Source organism: Saimiri boliviensis, chromosome 1, assembly GCF_048565385.1.
Source record: "Saimiri boliviensis isolate mSaiBol1 chromosome 1, mSaiBol1.pri, whole genome shotgun sequence".
NCBI classification, from domain to species: domain Eukaryota; kingdom Metazoa; phylum Chordata; class Mammalia; order Primates; family Cebidae; genus Saimiri; species Saimiri boliviensis.
The window spans coordinates 284,804,727-284,829,074 of NC_133449.1; the positions used below are offsets into that span (position 1 = coordinate 284,804,727).

Here is a 24,348-nt window from a genome sequence, read left to right on the forward strand (position 1 = left end):
TACCATAGGCAAATGGCTGTTTTCAAATCCACTGTTACACTTCTTATTGTCAGGCACTGTTTATGAAATTATGGAAGGCTCGGTAATGTTCGGGGCAATTGGATTCATTGATGCTTAAATAAATGCATTTCTGTCTTCACTGGGAAGCACCCTCCCTGCTCTTGGTGTCCCTGTTTGTCAGCACCTCTGTTGCTCCTTATTTAAATTTTAAGCTGTAGGAGGTAAGGCTTGTCTGTAATTGATTTTTGTGGATGGTTTAGAGTGCCCTGTTACTAATCATTATTAATCATCTAAGCATTCTGAAATCGTAGTTTTCAGCTTGTATGGAAAGAAGTATTTCTTTTTTTTTTTTTTTGAGACGAAGTTTTGCTCTTGTTGCCCAAGCTGGGTGCAATGGCTTGATCCCTCCTCACTACAACCTACGCTTCCCAGGTTCAAGTGATTCTCCTGCCTCAGCCGCCTTAGTAGCTGGGATTATAGACATGTACCACCATGCTCAGCTAATTCTGTATTTTTAGTAGAGAGGGGGTTTCACCATGTTGGTCAGGCTGGTCTCGAACTCCTGAACTCAGGTGATCCACACTCCTCAGCTTCTCAAAGTGCTGGGATTATAGGTGTGAGCCACTGTGCCTAGCTGGAAAGAAGTATTTCTAATTATTTTTAGTAGGATTAAATTATCCAAAGTATATATTAAAACTACATAGATTTCATCCTGTCTCCAGGACACAAACTTTCTCTTCCATCCATCCCTTGTCCATTTTAAATGTCTCAGTGTTAGCATGATACTTAATGTACTTTTTTTTTTTTTTTTTTTTAAAGATGGAATGTCACTCTGTCCCCATGCTAAGGTGCAGTGGTGTAATCTCGGCTACTGCAACCTCTGCTTCCCGGGTTCAAGCAATTCTCTTGCCTCAGCCTCCCAAGTAGTTGGAACTACAGGCACATGTCACCATGCCCAGCTAATTTTTGTATTTTTAGTAGAGATGGGGTTTCTCCGTATTGGTCAGGCTGGTCTCGAACTCCTGACCTCAGTCAGTCTACCTGCCTCGGCCTTTCAAGGTGTTGGGATTACAGGCATGAGCCACTGCACCCAGCCTCAATGTAATAAAAAAAAAAATTTCTAACAGCTTTTTTGAGATACAGTACTCAAAGTGCTGGGATTACAGATGTGAGCCACCGCACCTGGCCCAGCTATAGTTCTCATGTTATGTAATTAACTTATTTAAAATGTGCAATTCAGTCAGTTTAAAAAATATTCACAGATACGTAAAGCAATTGCCTTTTAGCCACCTACCCAGTGTCCTATGTCCCTATCCCCATGCAACCACCAGAATTGACTTTCCGTTTCCATAGAATTCCCTGTTCTGGGCATCGTATATATAAATGCAATCATGTCATGTGTGTCTTTTGTGACTGTGACTGGCTTTTCCCTCAGCGTAATGTTGTCAAGGCTCACCCATGTTGTCTCATGTGTCAGGACTTCATTCCTTTGTATGGCCAGTTAATGTTGCATCGTTAGGTGCTTATTACGCACATGATAATGATAAATACCAAGTCTGTTCTCTCCATGGGTTAGTTCATGGACATTGGGCAGGTGGTTTCCACTTTAAAGTCGTCCCCCTACCCTGAAGGCAGCAGCTACTCAGCTGTTCCTACTTCACTCTGTTCCATGAAGGACCTCCAGAAGCCTCCATCTGCTTGTTTCTCCTGTAAAAAAATGCCATTTTAAAATTCCTTCAAAGATATAATCCTACAGAAAATTTCACATGACATATGTGACTGTTTCCTTCTTTGAGTGCAGTCTGATTTTTTTCTTTCTCTTTTTTTTTTCTGAGCTGGGTCCCTCCCCGCCCCCACCGCCATGCAGTAACTACTGGCCTGTGTCTTTCCATTTCTCTTCATCGTTGTGCAAACATCACAGAGTGCACTCACACAAACCCAGATGGGGCAGCCTACGACACTCCTAGCTATATGGTGTGACCCATTGCTCCTAGGCTGCAGTCCCCTACAGCACATTACTGTACGAGACTATGGGCAGTTGAACACAGCAACTAAACATACCTAAACATAGAAAAGGCACAATAACAATACAGTGATAACAGGCTGGGCATGATGGCTCACACCTGTAATCCCTGCACTTTGGGAGGCCAAGGCAGGCAGATTGCCTGAGGTCAGGAGTTCGAGACTAGCCTGGCCAACATGGTAAAACCTCGTCTCTACTAAAAATACCAAAACTAGCTGGAGGTGGTGGGAGGCACCTTTAATTCCAGCTACTGAGGAGGCTGAGGCAGGAGAATCGCCTGAACCCGGGAGGCGGAGGTTGCAGTGAGCTGAGATTATACCACTGCACTCCAACCTGGGTGACAGAATGAGACACAGTCTCAAAAAAAAAAAAAAAAAAGAAAGAAAAAAAATACAGGGTTACAATCTCATGGCACCATTGCCATATCTGTAGTCTGTTGTTGACTGAGACATCATTCTGTGGTGCATGACTGTTTATACACATATATACATATATATAGATAGAGCAGGAGTGGCCATCTGTTTTTTTTTGAGACGGAGTTTCGCTCTTGTTACCCAGGCTGGAGTGCAATGGCGCGATCTCGGCTCACCGCAACCTCCGCCTCCTGGGCTCAGGCAATTCTCCTGCCTCAGCCTCCTGAGTAGCTGGGATTACAGGCACGTGCCACCATGCCCAGCTAATTTTTTTGTATTTTTAGTAGAGACGGGGTTTCACCATGTTGACCAGGATGGTCTCGATCTCTCGACCTTGTGATCCACCCGCCTCGGCCTCCCAAAGTGCTGGGATTACAGGCTTTGGGATTACAGGCTTGAGCCACTGCGCCCGGCTGGCCATCTGTTTTTTTTTAAAGATTCTTCATAGTTTGCTTTTCCCACACAGTAATACCTTGTGAAGGGCCCTAGAGTAATGTCTTCAGTTTGATCTTTTGTGTTTTGTCTGTGTGTGTATCTGTGTGTTTTGTCCAATTGGCCAATTTTATTCTTTAAATTTTTTTTTTTTTTTTTTTTGTGATGGAGTCTCGCACTGTCGTAGGCTGTAGTGCAGTGGCGCGATCCTGGCTCACTGCAGTCTGTCTCCCAGGTTCGAGTGATTCTCCTGCCTCCGCCTCCGGAGTAGGTGGGACCACAGGCATGTGCCACCATGCCCAGCTACTTTTTTAGTGTTTTTAGTAGAGACGGGGTTTCACCATGTTGGCCAGGATGGTCTTGATCTCCTGACCTTGTGATCCGCTTGCCTTGGCCTTGGCCTCCCAATGTGTTGGGATTACAGGCGTGAGCCACCACGCCTGGCCTTGGTCTTCTTTTTTAATGGTCGTATGACATTTTTATGACATGCATGCTATCAGAATATACCCGCCCATTCAGGGATGGTCTTATTCCTAGTGCTGTTGCTGGCACCAGGGGGACCCTTACACAGCCCAGTTCTGACCCGGATGGTCTCAACTGTGAGTCTCCAGTGAGCCTGTATGACTCTTTCTTATCTTGAATACAAGAACCGTGTATCCATCTTCCACCCAGGTCCTTCCGCACCTCCTTCTGTTCCAGTCCATTCTGTCGACTGAACCTGCCAGGTTCCTCTGGGCTTTTCTTCCTGTTTTTTTCTCTATGGGAAATGCCCCTTCCCTCCAGCATTTTAAGAGTCCAAGCTCTAGTTGAAACCTGTGCACTCCCCTTCCCCCCTCAGTATTTTTCTCACTCCTATATTCCCAAGGAACTTAATTTTAAGTTTTAATTATAATTTAATATTGGGCTTTCTGCTATATAAGTACTGATGTACCTGTCCACCCTCCTAAATTGTAGAGTCCTTGGAAATGAAACACAGCTTCCACCTTTAAAAAAAAAAAAAAAAAAAAAGCCGGGCGCGGTGGCTCAAGCCTGTAATCCCAGCACTTTGGGAGGCCGAGGCGGGTGGATCACGAGGTCGAGAGATCGAGACCATCCCGGTCAACATGGTGAAACCCCGTCTCTACTAAAAATACAAAAAATTAGCTGGGCGTGGTGGCGCATGCCTGTAATCCCAGCTACTCAGGAGGCTGAGGCAGGAGAATTGCCTGAACCCAGGAGGCGGAGGTTGCGGTGAGCCGAGATCGCGCCATTGCACTCCAGCCTGGGTAACAAGAGCGAAACTCCGTCTCAAAAAAAAAAAAAAAAAAAAAACTTCCCTGATCATGAATCACAAAACCTTGCACATAGTATGTGTTCAATAAATATTCAGTAAACAGATCAAGTAACTGTAATCGCCCCGGGTTAGGGGCTGTTTCTTCGCAACTCCAATCTGTTTGTCACCATGAGACTTCCCTGTCAGCACACTGCAGGCAGTCTTTGTTGGAGTTAACTCAGCTTCTGGAAAACCAGTTAGCAGTGGAGAGGAGCAGGGAAGTTTTGAAAAGGTGAAGTGCCTTATCCACCTCCAACTGTGTCATCTTGGAACACTGGATTCAACAGAAAAGGAAATTGCAGATAAGAAGAGAACCACCAATGGAAATCTACCCTCGTGATCGCAGGGTGGGTTGCCCGGGGCGACAATCAGCCTATAGATCCCCCTCCCCTGGTTAAGTTACTGGAAAGGGGCAGAGACCCAATCGCGATGGGAGCCTGGAACTCGCGGTCGCCCCGGGCTCCCCTCCCCTCCCCTCCCCTCCCCGGGCTGTATCGAATCCTACAGCCACACCACACTAATTAGCCCGAGAATGGAAGGGGTTGTCATGGCGACCGGGCACTTTTTAAAGCACAGGAATGGTGTTCATTATTGTTCCATGTCTTTGGCTGCGGGGAAAAGGTCAGTGTGGCAGTTGTTTTCCATATGAATTTTGGCCCCAGAGCCAAACTGAAAGGTGGACTGCCCCTCGGAGAGACAGGAAGATGGTGAGTGTGGCTGAACTTTTTGAATGGGGAGGCCCTTTTGGCATAATACCTTTAGTTTTAATAAGTGGAGCGCCGGAATGGAGAATCACACAGACTTTGTTCACTAGAGATTGGGAGGAAGGTCGGCTGCAGGAACGGTGAAAGCCTGAGAGAGAGAGAGATTTTGGATGAAAGTCTTTGAGCATCAAGTGATTAAATATTAAACGTAGAAGGCTTCTCTGGCAGTATAAATTTAGCAAAGTTGAGTAAGTCAGATACTTTATTCAGTGTTGCTTTTATGTTTGCTCTATACTAGTCTTTGTAGGTTTCTGCTAGTTAGATTATATTCCCAAATAAATATCACAAAAGCATTGTAACCAAATGCCTTCAGAACAGCCACCCACCCCCTAACCCACATTTTTAAATCCAGAGATACAGGGTAAGAGTCACCAAGGGTAATTTTGTTTTTATATTTTTATGACTTCCTTTTCTAAGGATCATTTAAATAATCAAGACTTAAAAAGCAGAGAACCACAGTTCTTTGGACGTTTGCTGTAATTTGCTGGCTGCACTTGGTTGGAATACTGCTAAGTAAAGACCATTTGACCACAGTGTTTGTAGAAGAAATTAAATATGAGAGAGGTCAGCCCACTAGAGCTGATGGCAGCTCTTCCATCAAAAGCTGTGAGGGACATTCTGGAAATTTATTTTTTGTCAGTTTTGAGAGCTTGCAGAATAACATGGCTTTACGCCTAATTTTGTGTTAATGACTGACTGCATTTTAAAGGGTCACAAATTAAGCCACTTTGCATTCTTCTTGTATTTTTTAACAATGAGGTCCTAGGGCTCTATTTTGGTGCCGTTGCATTCACAGTTGTGTAGGATAACAACATGCAGCTTAATTAAAGGGAACGGGTGGGTGGATTAAAAAAACAAACCACTGTCCCCAAAGTCCCTAAATGGCCCACTTTTTTGCTTTCCCCTGAAAACCTATTGTCCTGGCACCAGTTACCAGTTTGTTTGGCAGCTGAGCAAATAAGAGAACACATTTCAGAACATTAAGTCTTGGCTTTGAATCTGTCTTTAATTTGTGTGTTCTCAGGCTCACTTTATTTAATGGTCATAGTATGGAGCTCTCAATAAATGGGTATTTGACTAGAATTTGAACAAAATCAAACTCTTTTTTTTTTTTTATGAGACAGTCTCACTCTCACCCAGGCTGGAGTGCAATGGTGTGATATCGGCCCATTGCAACCTCCGCCTCCCGGTTCAAGTGATTCTCCTGCCTCAGCCTCTCAAGCAGCTGGGATTACAGGCATGCACCACTACACCCAGCTGATTTTTGTATTTTTAGTAGAGATGGGGTTTCACCATGTTGGTCAGGCTGGTCTCCAACTCCCGACCTCAGGTGATCCGCCTACCTCAGCCTCCCAAAGTGCTAGGATTCCAGGCGTGAGCCACCATGCCTGGCCCATCAAACTGTTTTCACTCCTGTGTCTTCTCCACTAGCCAGCATGTGGTCATCTCGCCTTCTCCACCCCACCCGCTGCACTGTGGGTATCCACCCCTCACTGAGTCACTGTGTTCTTAGGTAAATAAGCCTTTAAATTAAAGTTTAAAACGTAAAAGAAAGTGCCGGTGTGGTGGCTCACGCCTATAATCCCGGAACTTTGGGAGGTCAAGGAAGGTGGATCACGAGGTCAAGAGATCAAGACCATCCTGGCTAACATGGTGAAACCCTGTCTCTACTTAAAAATACAAAACAATTGACTGGGCATGGTGGCATGTGCCTGTAGTCCCAGCTACTTGGTAGGCTGAGGCAGGAGAATTGCTCGAACCCGGGAGGTGGAGGTTGCAGTGAGCTGAGATTGCGCCCCTGCACTCCAGCGTGGTGACAAAGCGAGACTCCGTCTCAAAAAAAAAAAAAAAAAGTAAAAGAAGGTGACATTTGTATGACTAGATTTTTTGGGAAAAAAATAGATTTTAAAGTGGCAGTACATGTATGATATTTGTGCTACAGCCAGAAATGTGAACATGGGTATTAATAAAAAGGAATTATTGATATCTTTTAAGATGTGATCATAGTGTTGTTATATTATTAACACATGACATATGCTAGAATCTTTGCAAATGAGATGATGTGTTGTTTGGGACTTTCTTAAATATAAGGGGAGGGAGGAAGTAGCTTGTGGATGGGGCAGATTGGCAGGGGTGATGGTTGCTAAAGCGAGGTGATGGTTCCACTGGCGTTATGTGCTAGTCTGTATTTCTGTATAGGTTCAAGACTCTTGTATGTGTTTTGAAGCAGGGATAGACCATTGATGGAGGTGGCTTCCTTAAGTCTGTCTCATCGAATTCCGTCTTTTCTAATGCTGTCCCAACTTTTTGCATGGTTTAGATGCCAGACCAGTTTGACCAGGCGGTGGTGCTGAACCAGCTGCGGTACTCAGGGATGCTGGAGACGGTGAGAATCCGCAAAGCTGGGTATGCGGTCCGAAGACCCTTTCAAGACTTCTACAAAAGGCAAGAGGGAGCCGAATGGATCCTCCTTCTTTTCAAAGGGGTTGGGGAAAACAGGAAATCATCGCAGGAGGTGACCCCGTGTGTCTTTACGTTGCAGGTATAAAGTGCTGATGAGGAACCTGGCTCTGCCCGAGGATGTCCGAGGAAAGTGCACGAGCCTGCTGCAGCTCTACGATGCCTCCAACAGCGAATGGCAGCTGGGGAAGACCAAGGTAGGGCGCGGAGAAAGAGCAGCTCCCATCGAACCCCCGACAGATGTCCGGGTGATGCTCAGGGGTTTCGGGCCATATGACACTGCTGAGAAGATGTCATATGGCCCGAAGATGCTCCCGTTGCCATGCCTGCCATAACCTTTTGTCTTCCAAACAGTTACTGTTTTATTTGAAGTCCTTGACTTTGTTTCATTAGGAACAGGTTGAAACATCTCATCCTAATTGTTTGTGTGTGTGTATTTGTTCAGGCAGTCAGCAAATGTTGGCAGATGAGTAACAGTGCTTTGGAAGTATGAGGCAGCCCCCCATGTCTAAGAAGTGATACCTCAGACCCTTCTCTAACTTTCTCTAATTCATATGCTGGCTTTTATCCCTGCAACCAGAATAGCTGTTGAGCGAGACATCAGTAGCCGATCTGAAATCCTAGCGGTTGTCAAAAACTCAGTCCAGAAGGCAAAAAAAAAATCTGCTTGTGTGTTTGTGTGTGTGTGTGTGTGTGTGTGTGTGTGTGTGTGTGTGTGTGTTTTAAGTTGGCGTCTCGCTCTGTTGCCCAGGCTGGAGTGCAGTGGCACCATCTCGGCTCACTGCAATCTCCACAGCCCGGGTTCCAGCGATTCTTCTGCTTCAGCCTCCTGAGCAGTTGGAACTACAGGTGCGCACCACTATGCCCAGCTAATTTTTGTATTTTTACCATATTGGCCAGGCTGATCTTGAACTCCTGACCTTGTGATCCACCCGCCTCAGCCTCCCAAAGTACTGGGATTACAGGTGTGAACCACCATGCCTGGCAGAAAGTCTCCTTTTGAACATGCTGTTGGGGCAGAGGCCCCTTCACCCCTCATTCCAGATAGGAGCTGAGTAGTGGGCAGTCTGGCCTAAACATCAAAGATTAATCATAACATTTGTTGCATAACTTCTTCTTTCGGTATCAGAAACTGCCAAGGATCTCATTTGGCTTCACTCTCATTCCCCACCCAACTCCAGTGACTTGTCACATGGGAAAGACAGCAGTGTGGCTCGACACAGAAATGCAAGCAGCTGAGGACACGTGTGTCCTCAAAAGGAAGAATGAATCCTCATTCCTGATCCCCTGCCCTGACACACAGTAGTGCAATGTCAGAGAAGTATTTGGAAGCTTCCACTCGTAGTATGCTGTTTTTAATCTAGGCGGTTTTTGTGGGTTTTTGTTTTTTGAGACGGAATCTAGCTCTGTAGCATAGGCTGGAGTACAGTGGCACGGTCTTGGCTCACTGCAACCTCTGCTTCCCACGTCCTGTTTCTAGCAGTACTCCTGCCTCAGCCTCCCTATAACTGGGATTAGAGGTGCACGCCACCATGCTGAGCTAAGTTTTATATTTTTAGTAGAGATGGGGTTTCACCATGTTGGTCAGGCTGGTCTTGAACTCCTCACCTCGTGATCCACGTGCCTCGGCCTCCCAAAGTGCTGAGATTACAGGCGTGAGCCACTGCACCTGGCCTTAATCTAGGAGCTTCAGTGCTTTATAAAAAGAGGAAGGGAAAGAGGGAGAAAGCAGGGAGAGAGAGACATATGTCTTGCAGTTTGACCAATGTGAGACTGATGACAGGTACTTAGGCATCACCTCCTGGCCATTCAGCAAGGGAAAGGCAGGATGGACCCATCTCCCTGCTCCAGGGGAATGTTTTATTGCTGAGGGATTTAAGATACAAACACAAAATAGGGTAGAGATGGCATGCGGAGATGATCACATGAGGTAGCTGTTGGTCTGTAATACATTACTGCAAACTTTGTGGCTTTAACAACACACATTGACTGTCTCATAGTATTTAAGGGTCAGAGCTGGGGCCCCCTGAGCTTGATCCTCTGATCAGAGTCCCCCAAGCCTGCAGTCGTTGTATCTCGGGGCTTTGTTCTTTCTGGACCTCAGGGTGTCTTCCAGGCTCACTTGGTCATTGGCAGAATTCTTTCTCTGTGTTTGCAGGACTGAAGTGCCTGTTTTCTTTCTGGTTGTTAGCTGGGAACCACTCACAGCTTCTAGAAGCCCGCAAAGTTCCTTGCCACATGGCCCCCTCACCACATGGCAGCTCACGTCTTTCGTGCCAGCAGGACAACCGCATGCTGCAGGGTAGGATGGAGTGTTAAATGATACAATGTTCTCACGAAGTGACATCCCATCGCCTTTGCTGCAGTCTACTGGCTAGAAGGAAGTCCCGGGTTCCACCCATGCTCAGGAAGATTAAAGAGGGGTGTAACCCACTGGGGGACACCTGAGGGTACGCCTCCCGCAGGTGTTAGGTCTCTCTGCCTGGAATCTTACTCTCCACTCACTCTGTAACCCACTCATCCTTAGGTCTCGACTTAGATGTAGACTTTTTTTTTTTTGAGACGGAGTTTCACTCTTGTGACCCAGGCTGGAGTGCAATGGCGCGATCTCGGCTCACCGCAACCTCCGCCTCCTGGGTTCAGGCAATTCTCCTGCCTCAGCCTCCTGAGTAGCTGGGATTACAGGCACGCGCCGCCATGCCCAGCTAATATTTTGTATTTTCAGTAGAGACGGAGTTTCACCATGTTGACCAGGATGGTCTCGATCTCTTGACCTTGTGATCCGCCCGCATCGGCCTCCCAGAGTGCTGGGATTACAGGCGTGAGCCACTGCGCCCGGCCTAGATGTAGACTTTGACAGGACTCCTTTTTTGATATTCTTCAGTGTACCCTACGGCTGGGTTAAGCGCCCCCCCGTCATCCCAGGTCATCCTATTCTTAGCCCCTCAATATGCTGCCCTGCAGTCTTGCTGCTGGCTTCTCTGCAGTCACCCAGCAGAGCATATAGACCTGATTGTTCATTCTAGATCAGGCGTCCCCAGACTTTTTACACAGGGGGCCAGTTCACTGTCCCTCAGACTGTTGGAGGGCCGCCACATACTGTGCTCCTCTCACTGACCACCGAAGAAAGAGATGCCCCTTCCTGAAGTGCGGCGGGGGGGCGGATAAATGGCCTCAGGGGGCCGCAGTTTGGGGACGCCTGTTCTAGATGGTGCTGAGCTTAATCAGTATCTGTGAAGTGCTGACACACAGTAAGAGGGGACACAAGATGTCATACATTTATTCAGGTAGGAAAACTTGCTAAAGAAAATGGCTCAAGTGGAGCTCTTGGCAGTGTAATAGAGTCTGCTCTTATTTTTTTTCTTTTAATCAAAAAGAAATTGTAGGTCAGGCACAGTGGTTCACACCAGTAATTCCAGCACTTTGGGAGGCTGAGGCAGGATGCTTGAGCCCAGGGGTCTGAGGCCAGCCTGGACAACATAGTGAGACCTTTTCTCTACTAAAATTCAGAAAAATTAGCCAGGCAGCCAGGTGTGGTGGCGTGTGCCCGTAGTTCCAGCTACTTGGGTGGCTAGAGTGGGAGGATTGCTCAAACCCAGGAGGTCAAGACTGCAGTGAGCCCTGATCATGCCACTGCACTCCAGCCTGGGGACAGACGGAGACCCTGTCTCTAAAGCAAAAAGAAATTGCATTCCCTGTAAACGGATCACTTCCCACCTGTCTTACTGTCTTATACAGTGGAGTAACATTAGAGATCATTCAAACTCACCCTGGCCATTAACAGTCTCTTCTGGGCTCCAGGTACCAATCCAACTTCACTTAGAGTTTATGTTACAGAAATCAGGCTGAAGGCAAGCAGGCTTGGGATGTAGTGTGGCACAGGGGACACAGACATGGACGTTGTCTTTAGTTCATTATGTTGGAAGATAAGACATTCACACACGTGGATGAATTGAATCATGCAGTACAGTATTTTTTTTTTTTTTTTTTTTTTTGAGACGGAGTTTCGCTCTTGTTACCCAGGCTGGAGTACAATGGCGCGATCTCGGCTCACCGCAACCTCTGCCTCCTGGGTTCAGGCAATTCTCCTGCCTCAGCCTCCTGAGTAGCTGGGATTATAGGCACGCACCACCATGCCCAGCTAATGTTTTGTATTTTTAGTAGAGACGGGTTTCACCATGTTGACCAGGTTGGTCTCGATCTCTCGACCTTGTGATCCACCCGCCTCAGCCTCCCAAAGTGCTGGGATTACAGGCTTGAGCCACCGCGCCCGGCCGCAGTACAGTATTTTTAAAGGAGTAAGGGAACAGCTTCTACAAGAGAGAGAGATCCCTATGGATTGAAATGATCAAGGAAGTATTCCAGAAGAAGTTTTTAAAGAGTTTAGTTTTTTGTTTATTTGTTTTTGAGATGGAGTCCCTCTCTGTCGCCCAGGCTGGAGTGCAGTGACACAATCTCATCTTATTGCAACCTCTGCTTCCCAGGTTCATGCACTTCTCCTGCCTCAGCCTCCTGAGTAGCTGGGATTACAGGCGTACACCACCATGCCCAGCTAATTTTTTTGTATTTTTAGTAGAGAGAAAGTTTCCCCATGTTGGCCAGGCTTGTCTCGAACTCCTGACCTTGTGTTCTGCCTGCCTCAGCCTTCCAGAGTGCTAGAGTGCTGGGATTACAGGTATAAGCTACCACACCCAGCCTTTTTTTTTTTTTTTTTTTTTTTTTTAAAGAAAGAAAGAAACAGAGAAAGGAAAAAAAATAATTTAAAAAAGAATAAAGAAGAGGAAGAAAGAGAAAGAGGAAGAGGGAGAGAGAATGGGGGTACTGCTTTATTGCGCAGGCTAGAATGCAGTTTAAACATGGATATGCCTATAATTGTGCTTAATAAAGGAGACATAAAAAAAATGAGGGAAGAAAATCACAAGGAGCCAACCAATATTTCATTTAAACTTGTAAGTTGATATGATGTGGTACTGATAAGAGTATGTATTTTGTGTATTTAAAGTGGAGAGTTCCATAAATGTTAATTAAGTTTGCTTGTTCCAGATCTGAGTTCAAGTCCTGGATATCGTTGTTAATTTTCTGTCTCATTGATCTGTCTAATATTAATGTTGAAGTCTCCCACTATTATCGTGTGGGAGTCTAAGTCTCTTTATAAGTCTTGTATGTCTGGGTATTCCTGTATTGGGTGCGTATATATTTAGGATCTTTAGCTCTTCTTGTTGTTGCATTGATCCTTTTATCATTATATAATGTCCTTCTTTGCTTCTTTTGATCTTCGTTGCTTTAAAGACTATTTTATCAGAGGCAAAATTTGTAACTTCTGCCTTTTGTTTATTTATTTGTTTTTGCTCTCCGTTTGGTTGGTAAATCTTTCTCCATCCCTTTGTTTTGAGTCTTTGTGTATCCTTGCATGTGAGATGGGTCTGGATGCAGCATACCAATGGGTTTTAGGCTCATTAGTTGATGTAAATTCTTCACTATATTGATGCTCTTTACTTTTTGGTATTTTTTAGAAAGGCTGATACTGTTTGTTCCTTTCTATGTGTAGTGGTTCTTTCAGAAGCTCTTGTAAAGCAGGCCTGGTGGTGATGAAATCTCTGAGTGCTTGCTTCTTCACAAAAAATTTTATTTTTTCTTCGCTTATGAAGCTTAGTTTGGCTGGATGTGAAATTCTTGGTTGATAGTTCTTTTCTTTAAGGATATTGAATATTGGCCCCCACTCTCTTCTGGCTTGTAGGGTTTCTGCTGAGAGATCTGCTGTAAGTCTGACAGGCTTCCCTTTGTGGGTAACCTGACCTTTCTCTTTGGCTGCCCTTAGTATTTTCTCCTTCATTTCAACCCTGGTGAATCTGACGATTATGTGCCTTGGGGTTGGTCTTCTTGAGGAATATCTTTGTGGTGTTCTCTGTATTACCTGGAGTTGAATATTGCCCTGCCTTGCTAGGTTGGGAATGTTTTCCTGAATAATATCCTGAAGCATATTTTTCAGCTTGGATTCATTCTCTTCGTCACATTCAGGTACACCTATCAAACGTAGATTAGGTCTTTTCACAGAGTCCCGTATTTCTTGGAGACTTTGCTCGTTCCTTTTTATCCTTTTTTCTCTAATCTTGTCTTCTCGTTTTATTTCATTAAGTTGGTTTTTGACTTCTGATATCCTTTCTTCTGCTTGATCAATTCGGCTGTTAAAACTTGTGCATACTTCACGAAGTTCTCGTATTGTGTTTTTCAGCTCCATCAATTCACTTATATTCCTCTCTAAATTGTGTATTCTTGTTAACATTTCATCAAACCTTTTTTTCAAAATTCTTAGTTTCTTTGGATTGGGTTAGAAGTTCTTTTTTTTTTTTTTAGACGGAGTTTCACTCTTATTACCCAGGCTGGAGTGCAATGGCGCGATCTCGGCTCACCGCAACCTCCACCTCCTGGGTTCAGGCAATTCTCCTGCCTCAGCCTCCTGAGTAGCTGGGATTACAGGCACGCGCCACCATGCCCAGCTAATTTTTTGTATTTTTCGTAGAGACGGGGTTTCACAATGTTGACCAGGATGGTCTCGATCTCTTGACCTTGTGATCCACCCACCTCGGCCTCCCAAAGTACTGGGATTACAGGCTTGAGCCACTGCGCCCGGCAGAAGTTCTTTTAATTCACAGAAGTTTCTCATTATCCACATTTTGAAGCCTGCTTCTGTAATTGGAACACACTCGTTCTCCATCAAGCCTTGTTCCATTGCTGATGAGGAACTGTGATCCCCTGCTGAGGGAGAGGCACTCTGATTTTGGGTATTCTCAGCCTTTTTTGGCTGTTTTCTTCCCTTCATTGTAGATTTATCCATCTGTGGTCTTTATAGTTACCGTCTTTGTAATTGGGTTTCTAAGTGGACGTCCAACGTATTGATTCTCAGTGCCAAAATCTGAGCAACCCACTGCGCTGGCTAAAACAGCGGCGTTAAGATTGATGGTGCTTTTCTGACTCTACACCAAGAACCGACGCTCTGAGGCGCCAAGCAAAACTGCCTCGCCGGCCACAAGAGTCACACTGGCGACCCGCGGGGCTCCTCTGCTGGGAATCTCCTGGTGAGTGAGCAACAAGAATTCATCTGAGGCCGGGTGTGGTGGCTCATGCCTTTAATCCCAGCACTTTGGGAGGCCGAGGCCGGTGAATCACAAGGTCAAGAGATCGAGACCATCCTGGTCAACATGGTGAAACCCCGTCTCTACTAAAAATACAAAAAATTAGCTGGGCATGGTGGCGCATGCCTGTAATCCCAGCTACTCAGGAGGCTGAGGCAGGAGAATTGCCTGAACTCAGGAGGTAGAGGTTGTGGTGAGCCGAGATCGCGCCATTGCACTCCAGCCTGGGTAACAAGAGCGAAACTCCGTCTCAAAAAAAAAAAAAGAATTCATCTGAAAGTGTAGCATCCTCTCTTCCTCTGCGCTTTCACTGGAAGCTACAATCCTGAGCTGCTAGTGATCAGCCATCTTGAATCTCTCTCCGTTTTTTGTTTTTTTTTTTTTTTTTTTCAGACAGAGTCTCACTCTGTCACCCAGGCTGGAGTGCAGTGTTACAATCTTGGCTCACTGCAACTTTCGCCTCCCGGGTTCAAGCGATTCTCCTGTCTCAGCCTCCTGAGTATCTGGGACTACAGCCATGCACCATCACGCCCAGCTATTTTTTGTATTTTTAGTAGACACAGAGTGAGTTTTGCCATGTTGGTCAGGCTGGTCTCAAACTCCTGACCCCGTCATCCGCTCACCTTGGCCTCCCGAAGTGCTAAGATTACAGGCATGAGCCACTGCACCCGGCCCCAGAGGAGTTCAGTTTTAATTGGTGAGCAGTTGGGAGTATAAGTTAGATAGAAGTTTATTTTTCCACAGACAAGATAGGAAGTAAATGTAAGCATCAAAGCATTTGAGTTGTGCCCTCTTGATAGTTTTGATCTTGACCAGCATTTTATTTACGTGTTGGATAGCAGATGTTTTGGTTTGTTGCCACCAGAAGGTCTTTGTATTTAAAGCCTCAAGCCTCTAATGAACTTCTGGGTCTTATGGTAAAGGATTGTCTACCATAGGCAATAGAGGCAAATGCAGCCAGTGTTGAAGGCAGAAAATTAACCATGGCCCCAGGTCTGAACCGGCTGGCTTATGTAAAACGTAACTGTTCTTGTAAGGCTAGCATTCTTACCTAGGACTAGGAGTGGAGGAGGGCTGTGGGAGGTGCCATGGCACAGCCCATGGGGAGATTGCGATGTATTTCCCTGCTGAATAGCTGTACTTACGGTGACTGAGATGGGCAGCCGCTCCCTCTCCCTCCTGGTTTTGACTTTTCCCACTGCCTCAAAGATTCCTCAAGACTCAAGGGTCATGGGAGGGACCTGGGGAGGAGATAACTGAATTTTCTGACCCTCTGGACTTCAGTGTCAGACTTTTCTTCGTCCGTTCTATAGCAACGAAACCTGCAGGAAGTGTTTTTGTAAAGACAGTGTACTAGAATACCTAGAGGATCTTAAGCTACCTAAGATAAAGGTGAAAAAGAGCCATGTGAAACGGTTCCTGTTGGATGTTGAGTCAAGCTCAGCCAAGCAGCGCTTGAGTGAACACCGCCCTTTGCTCAGCTGCTTTGGTGCCACACTCCCAGTCCCCAGGTTGTGCCAACTTGGTCTCGGCTGACCTGGGAATATGGCAGGGTGACACAAGGGCTCACGGCAACACTTGTTTATATATTAGTTGCTTCTCATACTGCTAACAAAGACATACGTGAGACTGGGTAATTTATAAAGGAAAGAAGTTTAATTGACTCACAGTTCCACATGGCTGTGGAGGCCTCACCATCATGGCGGAAGACCAAGGAGGAGCAAGGGTACGTCTTACATGGTGGCAGGCAAGAGCATATGTGCAGGGGGACTGCCCTTTATAAAACCATCAGATCTCATGAGACTTACTCACTATCATAAGAACAGCATGGGAAAGACCCACCTCCATAATTCAGTTATCTCCTCCCCGGGTCCCTCCGGTGACACATGGGAATCATGGGAGGTACAGTTCAGGATGAGATTTGACTGGGGACACAGCCAAACCTATGACTTCCCTTCTGTCGTTGTCTAAATTCAGGGTTCATGTTCTTAATGAAACTGACAGGTCCCTAAAAGCATTTTCTCCATTTGTTTGCCCTTCAGCTTGGTGAAGGAAAAAATAAAGATGTGGGAGAATAATTTAATAGGCAGGAAAAGAAAGCTGACTTTAAATATATGTATATGCATATACTTTCTCTTGATCACAGTAGCTTTTAATTTTGCCATTTTTGATTTAATAACATGCATAAAAAATTCTGAATTATTCCCTAAAACAATCAGTATCAAACATTTTCATGCTTTTTTGGTTAACAGTCCACACAGAGGCATTCTGGGGTCTCCACAATTTTCTACTTTATGCTTCCATGAGTCATTCTGGCCTAAAATGGTGCATCATGTTCCCTCGACGGCACATCATGTTCTCCCGATCAAGAGAGAGAAATATATATATATAAAGCTGTCTTTTTAATGGACTTAAAACTAAAGCAAATCTTTGTCTGATTCTGATTCTAACCAAGACATTCTTTGGACTTCCCGTGGTGGAGAAGACCTTTGTTCCTTCATAAAGGTTTCTCCTTGTTCACCTCATCAGTGTGTCGCTCACAGACACAAGAAGGGTAATAAGAGACGAAAGTGTCTTCTTCCTCTTCGCCTACGTTTGGCTATTACTTTTCCTTTTAAGCACCCATAAGAGCAAAAGCATTAGAGTAAGATATGTAATACCGAACAAAAATCTTAAAGAGAAGTCGAAATACTTCTTTAAAGGCCAGTCTTGATGAAAACTGCTTTTGCTATATGGCTTTGATACGTACAGAGAATTCCGTATTTCTGAACATCTTTAATGATGATCACTTCCAACAAACATTACACTTAGAGCTTCTGTAGCAACAGAATATAAGAATATATATATGTGTATATATTTTTTGTTTGTTTTGTATTGTTTTTGTTTGAGACAGAATCTTACTCTGTTGCCCAGGCTGGAGTGCAGTGGCACGATCTCAGCTCACTGCAACCTCCACCTCCCAGGTTCAAGTGCTTCTCCTGCCTCAGCCTCCCGAGTAGCTGGGATTACAGGCACCTGCCACCAGGCCCGACTAATTTTTTTGTATTTTTAGTAAAGATGGAGTTTCCTGTGTTGGCCAGGCTGGCCTCCAACTCCTAACCTCTGGTGATCCACCCGCCTCGGCCTCCCAAATTGCTGCGATTATAGGCATGAGCCACTGTGTCCAGCCAACAGAGTATATTAATTGTATTACAAGGAGAGGATTGTATGAAGAGCTTTCATAGGAGAATGATTTGTGATGGAGTTTTACTAGGAGCAGGAATAGGTACGGCTGTGAGTCAACAAGGTAGTAAGACTCTTTATTTGCTTTTTTGACCAAATGTCATGGAGGATAGAGCACAGAGAACCTGGAAAAATGTGCCGTCGGGAGAACATGATGCACCATTTTAGGCCAGAATGACTCATGGAAGCATAAAGTAGAAAATTGTGGAGACCCCAGAATGCCTCTGTGTGGACTGTTAACCAAAAAAGCATGAAAATGTTTAATACTGGTTGTTTTACGGAATAATTCAGAATTTTTTTATGCATGTATTAAATCAAAAATGGCAAAATTAAAAGCTACTTTGATCAAGAGAAAGTCCTGATATTTTCATGTATTTTCAAAAACTAGGAATGCTGATACAAAGTGCCAATTACCAGACACGTATTTGATAAGCAGAGGATGGAAGTATCCGTTCTCAGAACTAGGCAAGCAAACAGCTACAGTTTCTTTAATCCTGATTCTGCTGCGCTTGTGATAGCTGAACTGAGATGGAGCTGAAATAATTCAGTTCTCATTTTATTTTGTTTTTTATGTTTCATTTACTTATTTATTTTTGAGACAGAGTCTCACTCTGTCGCCCAGGCTGGAGTGCAATGGCACAATCTTGGCTCTCTGCAACCGTGGCCTCCTGGGTTCAGGCGATTCTCCTGCCTCAGCCTCCTGAGTAGCTGGGATTACAGGCATGCACCACCATGCCCAGCTAATTTTTGTATTTTTAGTAGAGATGGGGTTTCACCATGTTGATCAGGCTGGTCTCGAACTCCTGACTTTGTGATCTGCCCGCTTCAGTCTCCCAAAGTGGTGGGGTTACAGGCATGAGCCACCGCACCTGGCCTCGGAGTTCTCATTTTAAACTCAATTTTCAGGATTATGTTCTTTTTTTTTTTTTTTTTTTTTTTTTGAGACGGAGTTTCGCTCTTGTTACCCAGGCTGGAGTGCAATGGCACGATCTCGGCTCACCGCAACCTCCGCCTCCTGGGTTCAAGCAATTCTCCTGCCTCAGCCTCCTGAGTAGCTGGGATTACAGGCACGCACCACCATGCCCAGCTAATTTTTTGTAGTTTTAGTAGAGACGGGGTTTCACCATGTTGACCAGGATGGTCTCGATCTCTCGACCTCGTGATCGTCCGCCTCAGCCTCCCAAAGTGCTGGGATTACAGGCTTGAGCCACCGTGCCCGGCTCAGAATTATGTTCTTAACATCAATATTTTGTGTGCATTTAAGTTTTTGAAGCCAAGATGCTCTGATTGTAATCACATAGCAGGCACAAAGAGAGGATTTCCACATGAAAGCAAAATAACAATTTAGAAATCTCCTGGCTTCCCTCCCTTCCTACTTTCCTTCCTCAGCTTCTGTATCTCTGAATCATATTACATAGACTCACTGTAGTGACCAGTGGTGGTCTATGAACTATTTGTGCTGGTCCATGATGTGATAACTGTTTAGAAGCTTAGATAGCAATTTGATTATCATCTTATGCCTACTGAATCTAGTAACAATAACCATAAAAGGGACTTTATTTTTATACAGCATGTTTGTTTTTGCTTATAATATATCTTATTGGATTTTGCAACTGTTTTAGCCCGTGACAGGTGGAACCTTTAAAAAGCACTATTCTAGAAAGCATGGCCATGTGAGTTTGGAGCAAACTTAAGGAGAGAAAAAAGCCTTAACCCCAGAAGATATCTCTGACTCAGAAATGCCTGCCTTCTGCTGGCCACGTTCTTTGCTTCTGACATGTGACTTTCTCCTGAGCAGGTCTTTCTTCGAGAATCCTTGGAGCAGAAACTGGAGAAGCGGAGGGAGGAGGAAGTGACCCACGCGGCCATGGTGATTCGGGCCCATGTGTTGGGCTTCTTGGCTCGGTAAGAACCGCAGGCTGAGGGAAGAAGGCAGAAAGCTCCATGAGGTGTCCTTCCTTCCCCGTGTGTTCCAGTGGAGTAGCCTGAGTTTTTTTAATTGAGGCGAGTCTCAAGTCAGGCCTCCTAGTAGCATGCCCAAAACCTAGCTAGCCTGATGTGGGCAGCAAGTAGGAAAGGGGGCTCTGAACTTTTTGACATCTCAAGTAGAAAGAACATAGGCCGGATGCAGTGGCTTATGCCTATAATCCCGGCGATTTGGGAGACTGAGGCAGGCCAATCATGAGATCGAGAGATCAAGACCATCCTGGCCAAAATGGTGAAACCTCGTCTCTACTAAAAATACAAAAAGTAGCTGGGCATGATGGTGCGTGCCTGTAGTCCAGCTACTCAGGAGGCTGAGGCAGGAAAATTGCTTGAACCCAGGAGGTGGAGGTTGCAGTGAGCTGAGATTGTGCCACTGCACTCCAGCCTGGCAACAGAGCGAGACTCTGTCTCAAAAAAAGAAAGAACGAACAGTGACATTAGAGAACTCTACTGAGATCTATTTATTTTTTATTTATTTATTTATTTATTTTTGAGACGGAGTTTCGCTCTTGTTACCCAGGCTGGAGTGCAATGGCTCCATCTCGGCTCACTGCAACCTCCGCCTCCTGGGCTCAGGCAATTCTCCTGCCTCAGCCTCCTGAGTAGCTGGGATTACAGGCACGTGCCACCACGCCCAGCTAATTTTTTTTTGTATCTTTAGTAGAGACGGGGTTTCACCATGTTGAACAGGATGGTCTCGATCTCTTGACCTCATGATCCACCCGCCTCAGCCTCCCAAAGTGCTGGGATTACAGGCTTGAGCCACGGCGCCTGGCTAGATCTATTTATTTATTTGAGATAGGGTCTCACTCTGTCGCCAAGGCTGGAGTAAGTACAGTGTCGTGATCATGGCTCAATGCAGCCTTGATCTCCTGGGCTCAAGCAGTCCTCCCACCTCAGACTCCCAAGCAGCTGGGACCACAGGCACACACCACCAAGACTGGCTAATTAAAAAAACAAAAATTTTAGAGATGGGTCTCTCCATGTTTCCCAGGAGAGTCTCAAACTCCTGGGCCCATGGGATCCACCTGCCTTGGCTTCCCGAAGTGCTGGGATTACGGTTGTGAGCCACCATGCCCAGCCTTTTACTGATATTTAAATTGTTTACCTACTTCCTCTGCATCAGGTAGCAAAGGCATAGCAGCGCGACTGTTTACTTCATTGGTACCGTTTTGTCTACAGAGACCCATCCTCCAATTGTTTGCTGAACAAGGCAGCTTCTTTTCATAGGCATTTTAGTTTCGTCCACTATGCGCTTGAAAACCCACGTTACATTTTCTGAAGTACAAAGCTGTCCTGCTGCGATGACTTTTTTCATATGAATAGGAGAATATGTCAGATCTCTTTGGGTCCTGTTTACGCAACTCTCTGCTGAGGCTACCCAAAGTCAGCATGAGGGCTCACGTGTTTATTTAGCCAAGATAGTGATAGCTTCTTACTTTAGTTTTGTTTGTTATTATTTCTTTGTTTTTCTTCTGTTTTGTTTTGACCAAAGGGGCCTCCTTGTTCTCTCCAGTTTCCATAATGAGAGTATCATTCTAAAACTGGGTCCTCTTTTGGCTTGCAGCCTTGATGTGAGCTCATTTGAATAGCTCAAAGGCTCATTACTTCAATCACGATTCTCTTGTTTTCTTTCATTTTCAGAAAACAATACAGAAAGGTCCTTTATTGTGTAGTGATAATACAGAAGAATTACAGAGCATTCCTTCTGAGGAGGAGATTTTTGCACCTGAAAAAGGCAGCCGTGGTTTTCCAGAAGCAACTCAGAGGTCAGATTGCTCGTCGAGTTTACAGACAGTTGCTGGCGGAGAAAAGGGAGCAAGAAGAAAAGAAGAAACGGGAGGAGGAAGAAAAGAAGAAACGGGAGGAGGAGGAAAGGTGCAGTACCTTTGTTGCTGGGATGAAACAAAAGCATCTATGTTGAGTGCTCTGCTCAGTGTCTATCCGTGCAGCCAGAAATCCCAGCAGATGCCCCAGAACCTACAATTTAAAACAGTAACTCTTGGTGGCTAGAATATAAAATTCTTTGGCAGCATTGAAGACTCAGTTCTGGGAATATTTTATTCATAACACAGAACAAGTCCATAGCCAGAGGAAGGGGCTCTTGTCTTTCATGCTGTCTGTGTTTGGCAAAGCTGTTTTAAAAAGCTCTCTGAAAAGTGGTTCTGGGATCATTGTTGTTGATTTTCACTTGTTCTTTACTATTTTTAGAGAGAGAGAGAGAGCGCGAAGAGAAGCCGAGCTCCGCGCCCAGCAGGTAACGAGCGGGGTGACAACTTTGCGTCTCTTTTTCTATTTCTGCTTCCTTCCCACTTCTAATGCTTGGACTCTGGGATTCAAAACTAAATTAAAGTAGAAAGATAACAGAACAGTTTAAGAGGATGTGTTTATGATGCAGTTTCTGACCCATTACAGTGGGATAAAGCATAGTGAATGCGTTTTAATGTGCATCACAAGAGCATAATTTCTCTAAATCGGTATAACCAGCCTGTTAGTTTGCTGGGCCCGCCACAAAATACCACGGACCAGGTGGGTTGAAAAGTGGAAATTGATCTTCTCCCAGTTCCGGAGGCTGGAACTGCAAGATCAAGTTGTCCTTAGGTTTAATTTCTCCTGAGGCTTCCTCCTTGGCTTGCAGGCGGCTGTCTTCCCAGTGTGTCCTCAAGCATCCCTTCTCTGTGTGTCCTGGTCTCCTGTCCCCATAAGGACATCCGTCAGCTCGGATTAGAGCCTAACCCTACCGACCTCATTTTAACCTACTTGCCCCTTTAAAAGCCCTATCTCGGCTGGATGCAGTGGGTCACGTCTGTAATCCCAGCACTTTGGGAGGCCGAGGCAGGCGGATCACCTGACGTCAGGAGTTCTAGACCAGCCTGGCCAATGTGGTGAAACCCTGTCTCTACTAAAAATACAAAAAAACCAGGCGTGGTAGTGGGCACCTGTAATCCCAGCTACTCTGGAGGCTGAGCCAGGAGAATCACTTGAACCCAGGAGGGAGAGGTTGCAATGAGCTGAGATCATGCCCCTGCACTCCAGCCTGGGCAGCAGAGCGAAACTCCCATCTCAAAAAAAAAAAAAGCCCTGTCTCCAAATTCAGTCACGTTTTGCAGTATTGGCGGTTAGGACTTCAACCTGTGGACTTGATGGGGACACAGTCCAACTTACAATGACCACGTTTCCTCCTGGTTGCAAAGGGGAAGCTATGCCTTGTACTTTTGTACTGAAGCCTTCTAAAATCTCCTTTCTGCTTCTGTCCAGGAGGAAGAAACGAGGAAGCAGCAAGAACGCGAAGCCTTGCAGAAGAGCCAGAAGGAAGCTGAACTGACCCGTGAACTGGAGAAACAGAAGGAAAACAAGCAGGTGGAAGAGATCCTGCGTCTGGAGAAAGAAATCGAGGACCTGCAGCGCATGAAGGAGCAGCAGGAGCTGTCCCTGACCGAGGCTTCCCTGCAGAAGCTGCAGCAGCGGCGGGACCAGGAGCTCCGCAGGCTGGAGGAGGAAGCCTGCCGGGCGGCCCAGGAGTTCCTCGAGTCCCTCAATTTCGACGAAATTGACGAGTGCGTCCGGAATATCGAGCGGTCCCTGTCGGTGGGAAGCGAGTTTTCCGGCGAGCTGGCTGAGAGCGCGTGCGAGGAGAAGCCCACCTTCAACTTCAGCCAGCCCTACCCGGAGGAGGAGGTCGACGAGGGCTTCGAGGCCGACGACGACGCCTTCAAGGACTCCCCGAACCCCAGCGAGCACGGCCACTCGGACCAGCGAACGAGCGGCATCCGGACCAGCGACGACTCTTCGGAGGAGGACCCGTACATGAACGACACGGTGGTGCCCACCAGCCCCAGCGCGGACAGCACGGTGCTGCTCGCCCCGTCGGCGCCGGACTCCGGCAGCCTGCACGACTCCTCCGGCGGCGAGTCCACCTACTGCATGCCCCAGAACGCCGGCGACCTCCCCTCCCCGGACGGCGACTACGACTACGACCAGGACGACTACGAGGACGGCGCCATCACTTCGGGCAGCAGCGTGACCTTCTCCAACTCCTGCGGCAGCCAGTGGTCCCCCGACTACCGCTGCTCCGTGGGGACCTGCAACAGCTCGGGCGCCTACCGGTTCAGCTCCGAGGGGGCGCAGTCCTCGGTGAGTATGCGCCTGGCACGCAGGGACATGCGTGGCCGGTCACACCCACCCCTGCTGCATCCTCAGGTTGGGTGAAGACAGCCCCATGGGACATGCGTACGAAGATGGCAGAGTCGGGGTCTTAGATCATCCTGAACCTTTTTCTCATTCCACAAGCCAGTTGCATTCCTAAGTGGAATTTTGATGTGCCTATTGCAGGTTTGGCCCAAAGCCTGGGGAAACTGGCTATTTATTTATTTATTTGGAGGTAGTCTCACTCTGTCGCCCACGCTGAAGTGCATTGGCATGACCTCAGCTCACTGCAACCTCCACCTCCCGAGTTGAAATGATCCTCCTGTCTCAGCCTCCTGAGTAGTTGGGATTACCGGCATCCGCCACCACGCCCAGCTAATTTTTGCATTTTTAGTAGAGATGGGGGTCTCATCTCGGGCTGGTCTTGAACACCTGACCTCAGGCGATGTGCCTGCCT

At 46.3% G+C, this 24,348-nt stretch overlaps 1 protein-coding gene across 1 annotated transcript in view; it reads left to right on the forward strand.

Moving 5' to 3' along the window:
• MYO10 (myosin X) overlaps window positions 1–24,348 on the forward strand; it is a 285,836-nt gene that overhangs the window by 225,398 nt on the left and 36,090 nt on the right. Inside the window, exons 20-25 of the mRNA XM_039463186.2 lie at window positions 7,265–7,389; window positions 7,487–7,601; window positions 19,558–19,664; window positions 21,390–21,623; window positions 21,957–22,002; window positions 23,004–23,879. Coding sequence (XP_039319120.1) covers window positions 7,265–7,389; window positions 7,487–7,601; window positions 19,558–19,664; window positions 21,390–21,623; window positions 21,957–22,002; window positions 23,004–23,879 — 1,503 coding nt within the window. The remainder of the gene's footprint in view (window positions 1–7,264; window positions 7,390–7,486; window positions 7,602–19,557; window positions 19,665–21,389; window positions 21,624–21,956; window positions 22,003–23,003; window positions 23,880–24,348) is intronic.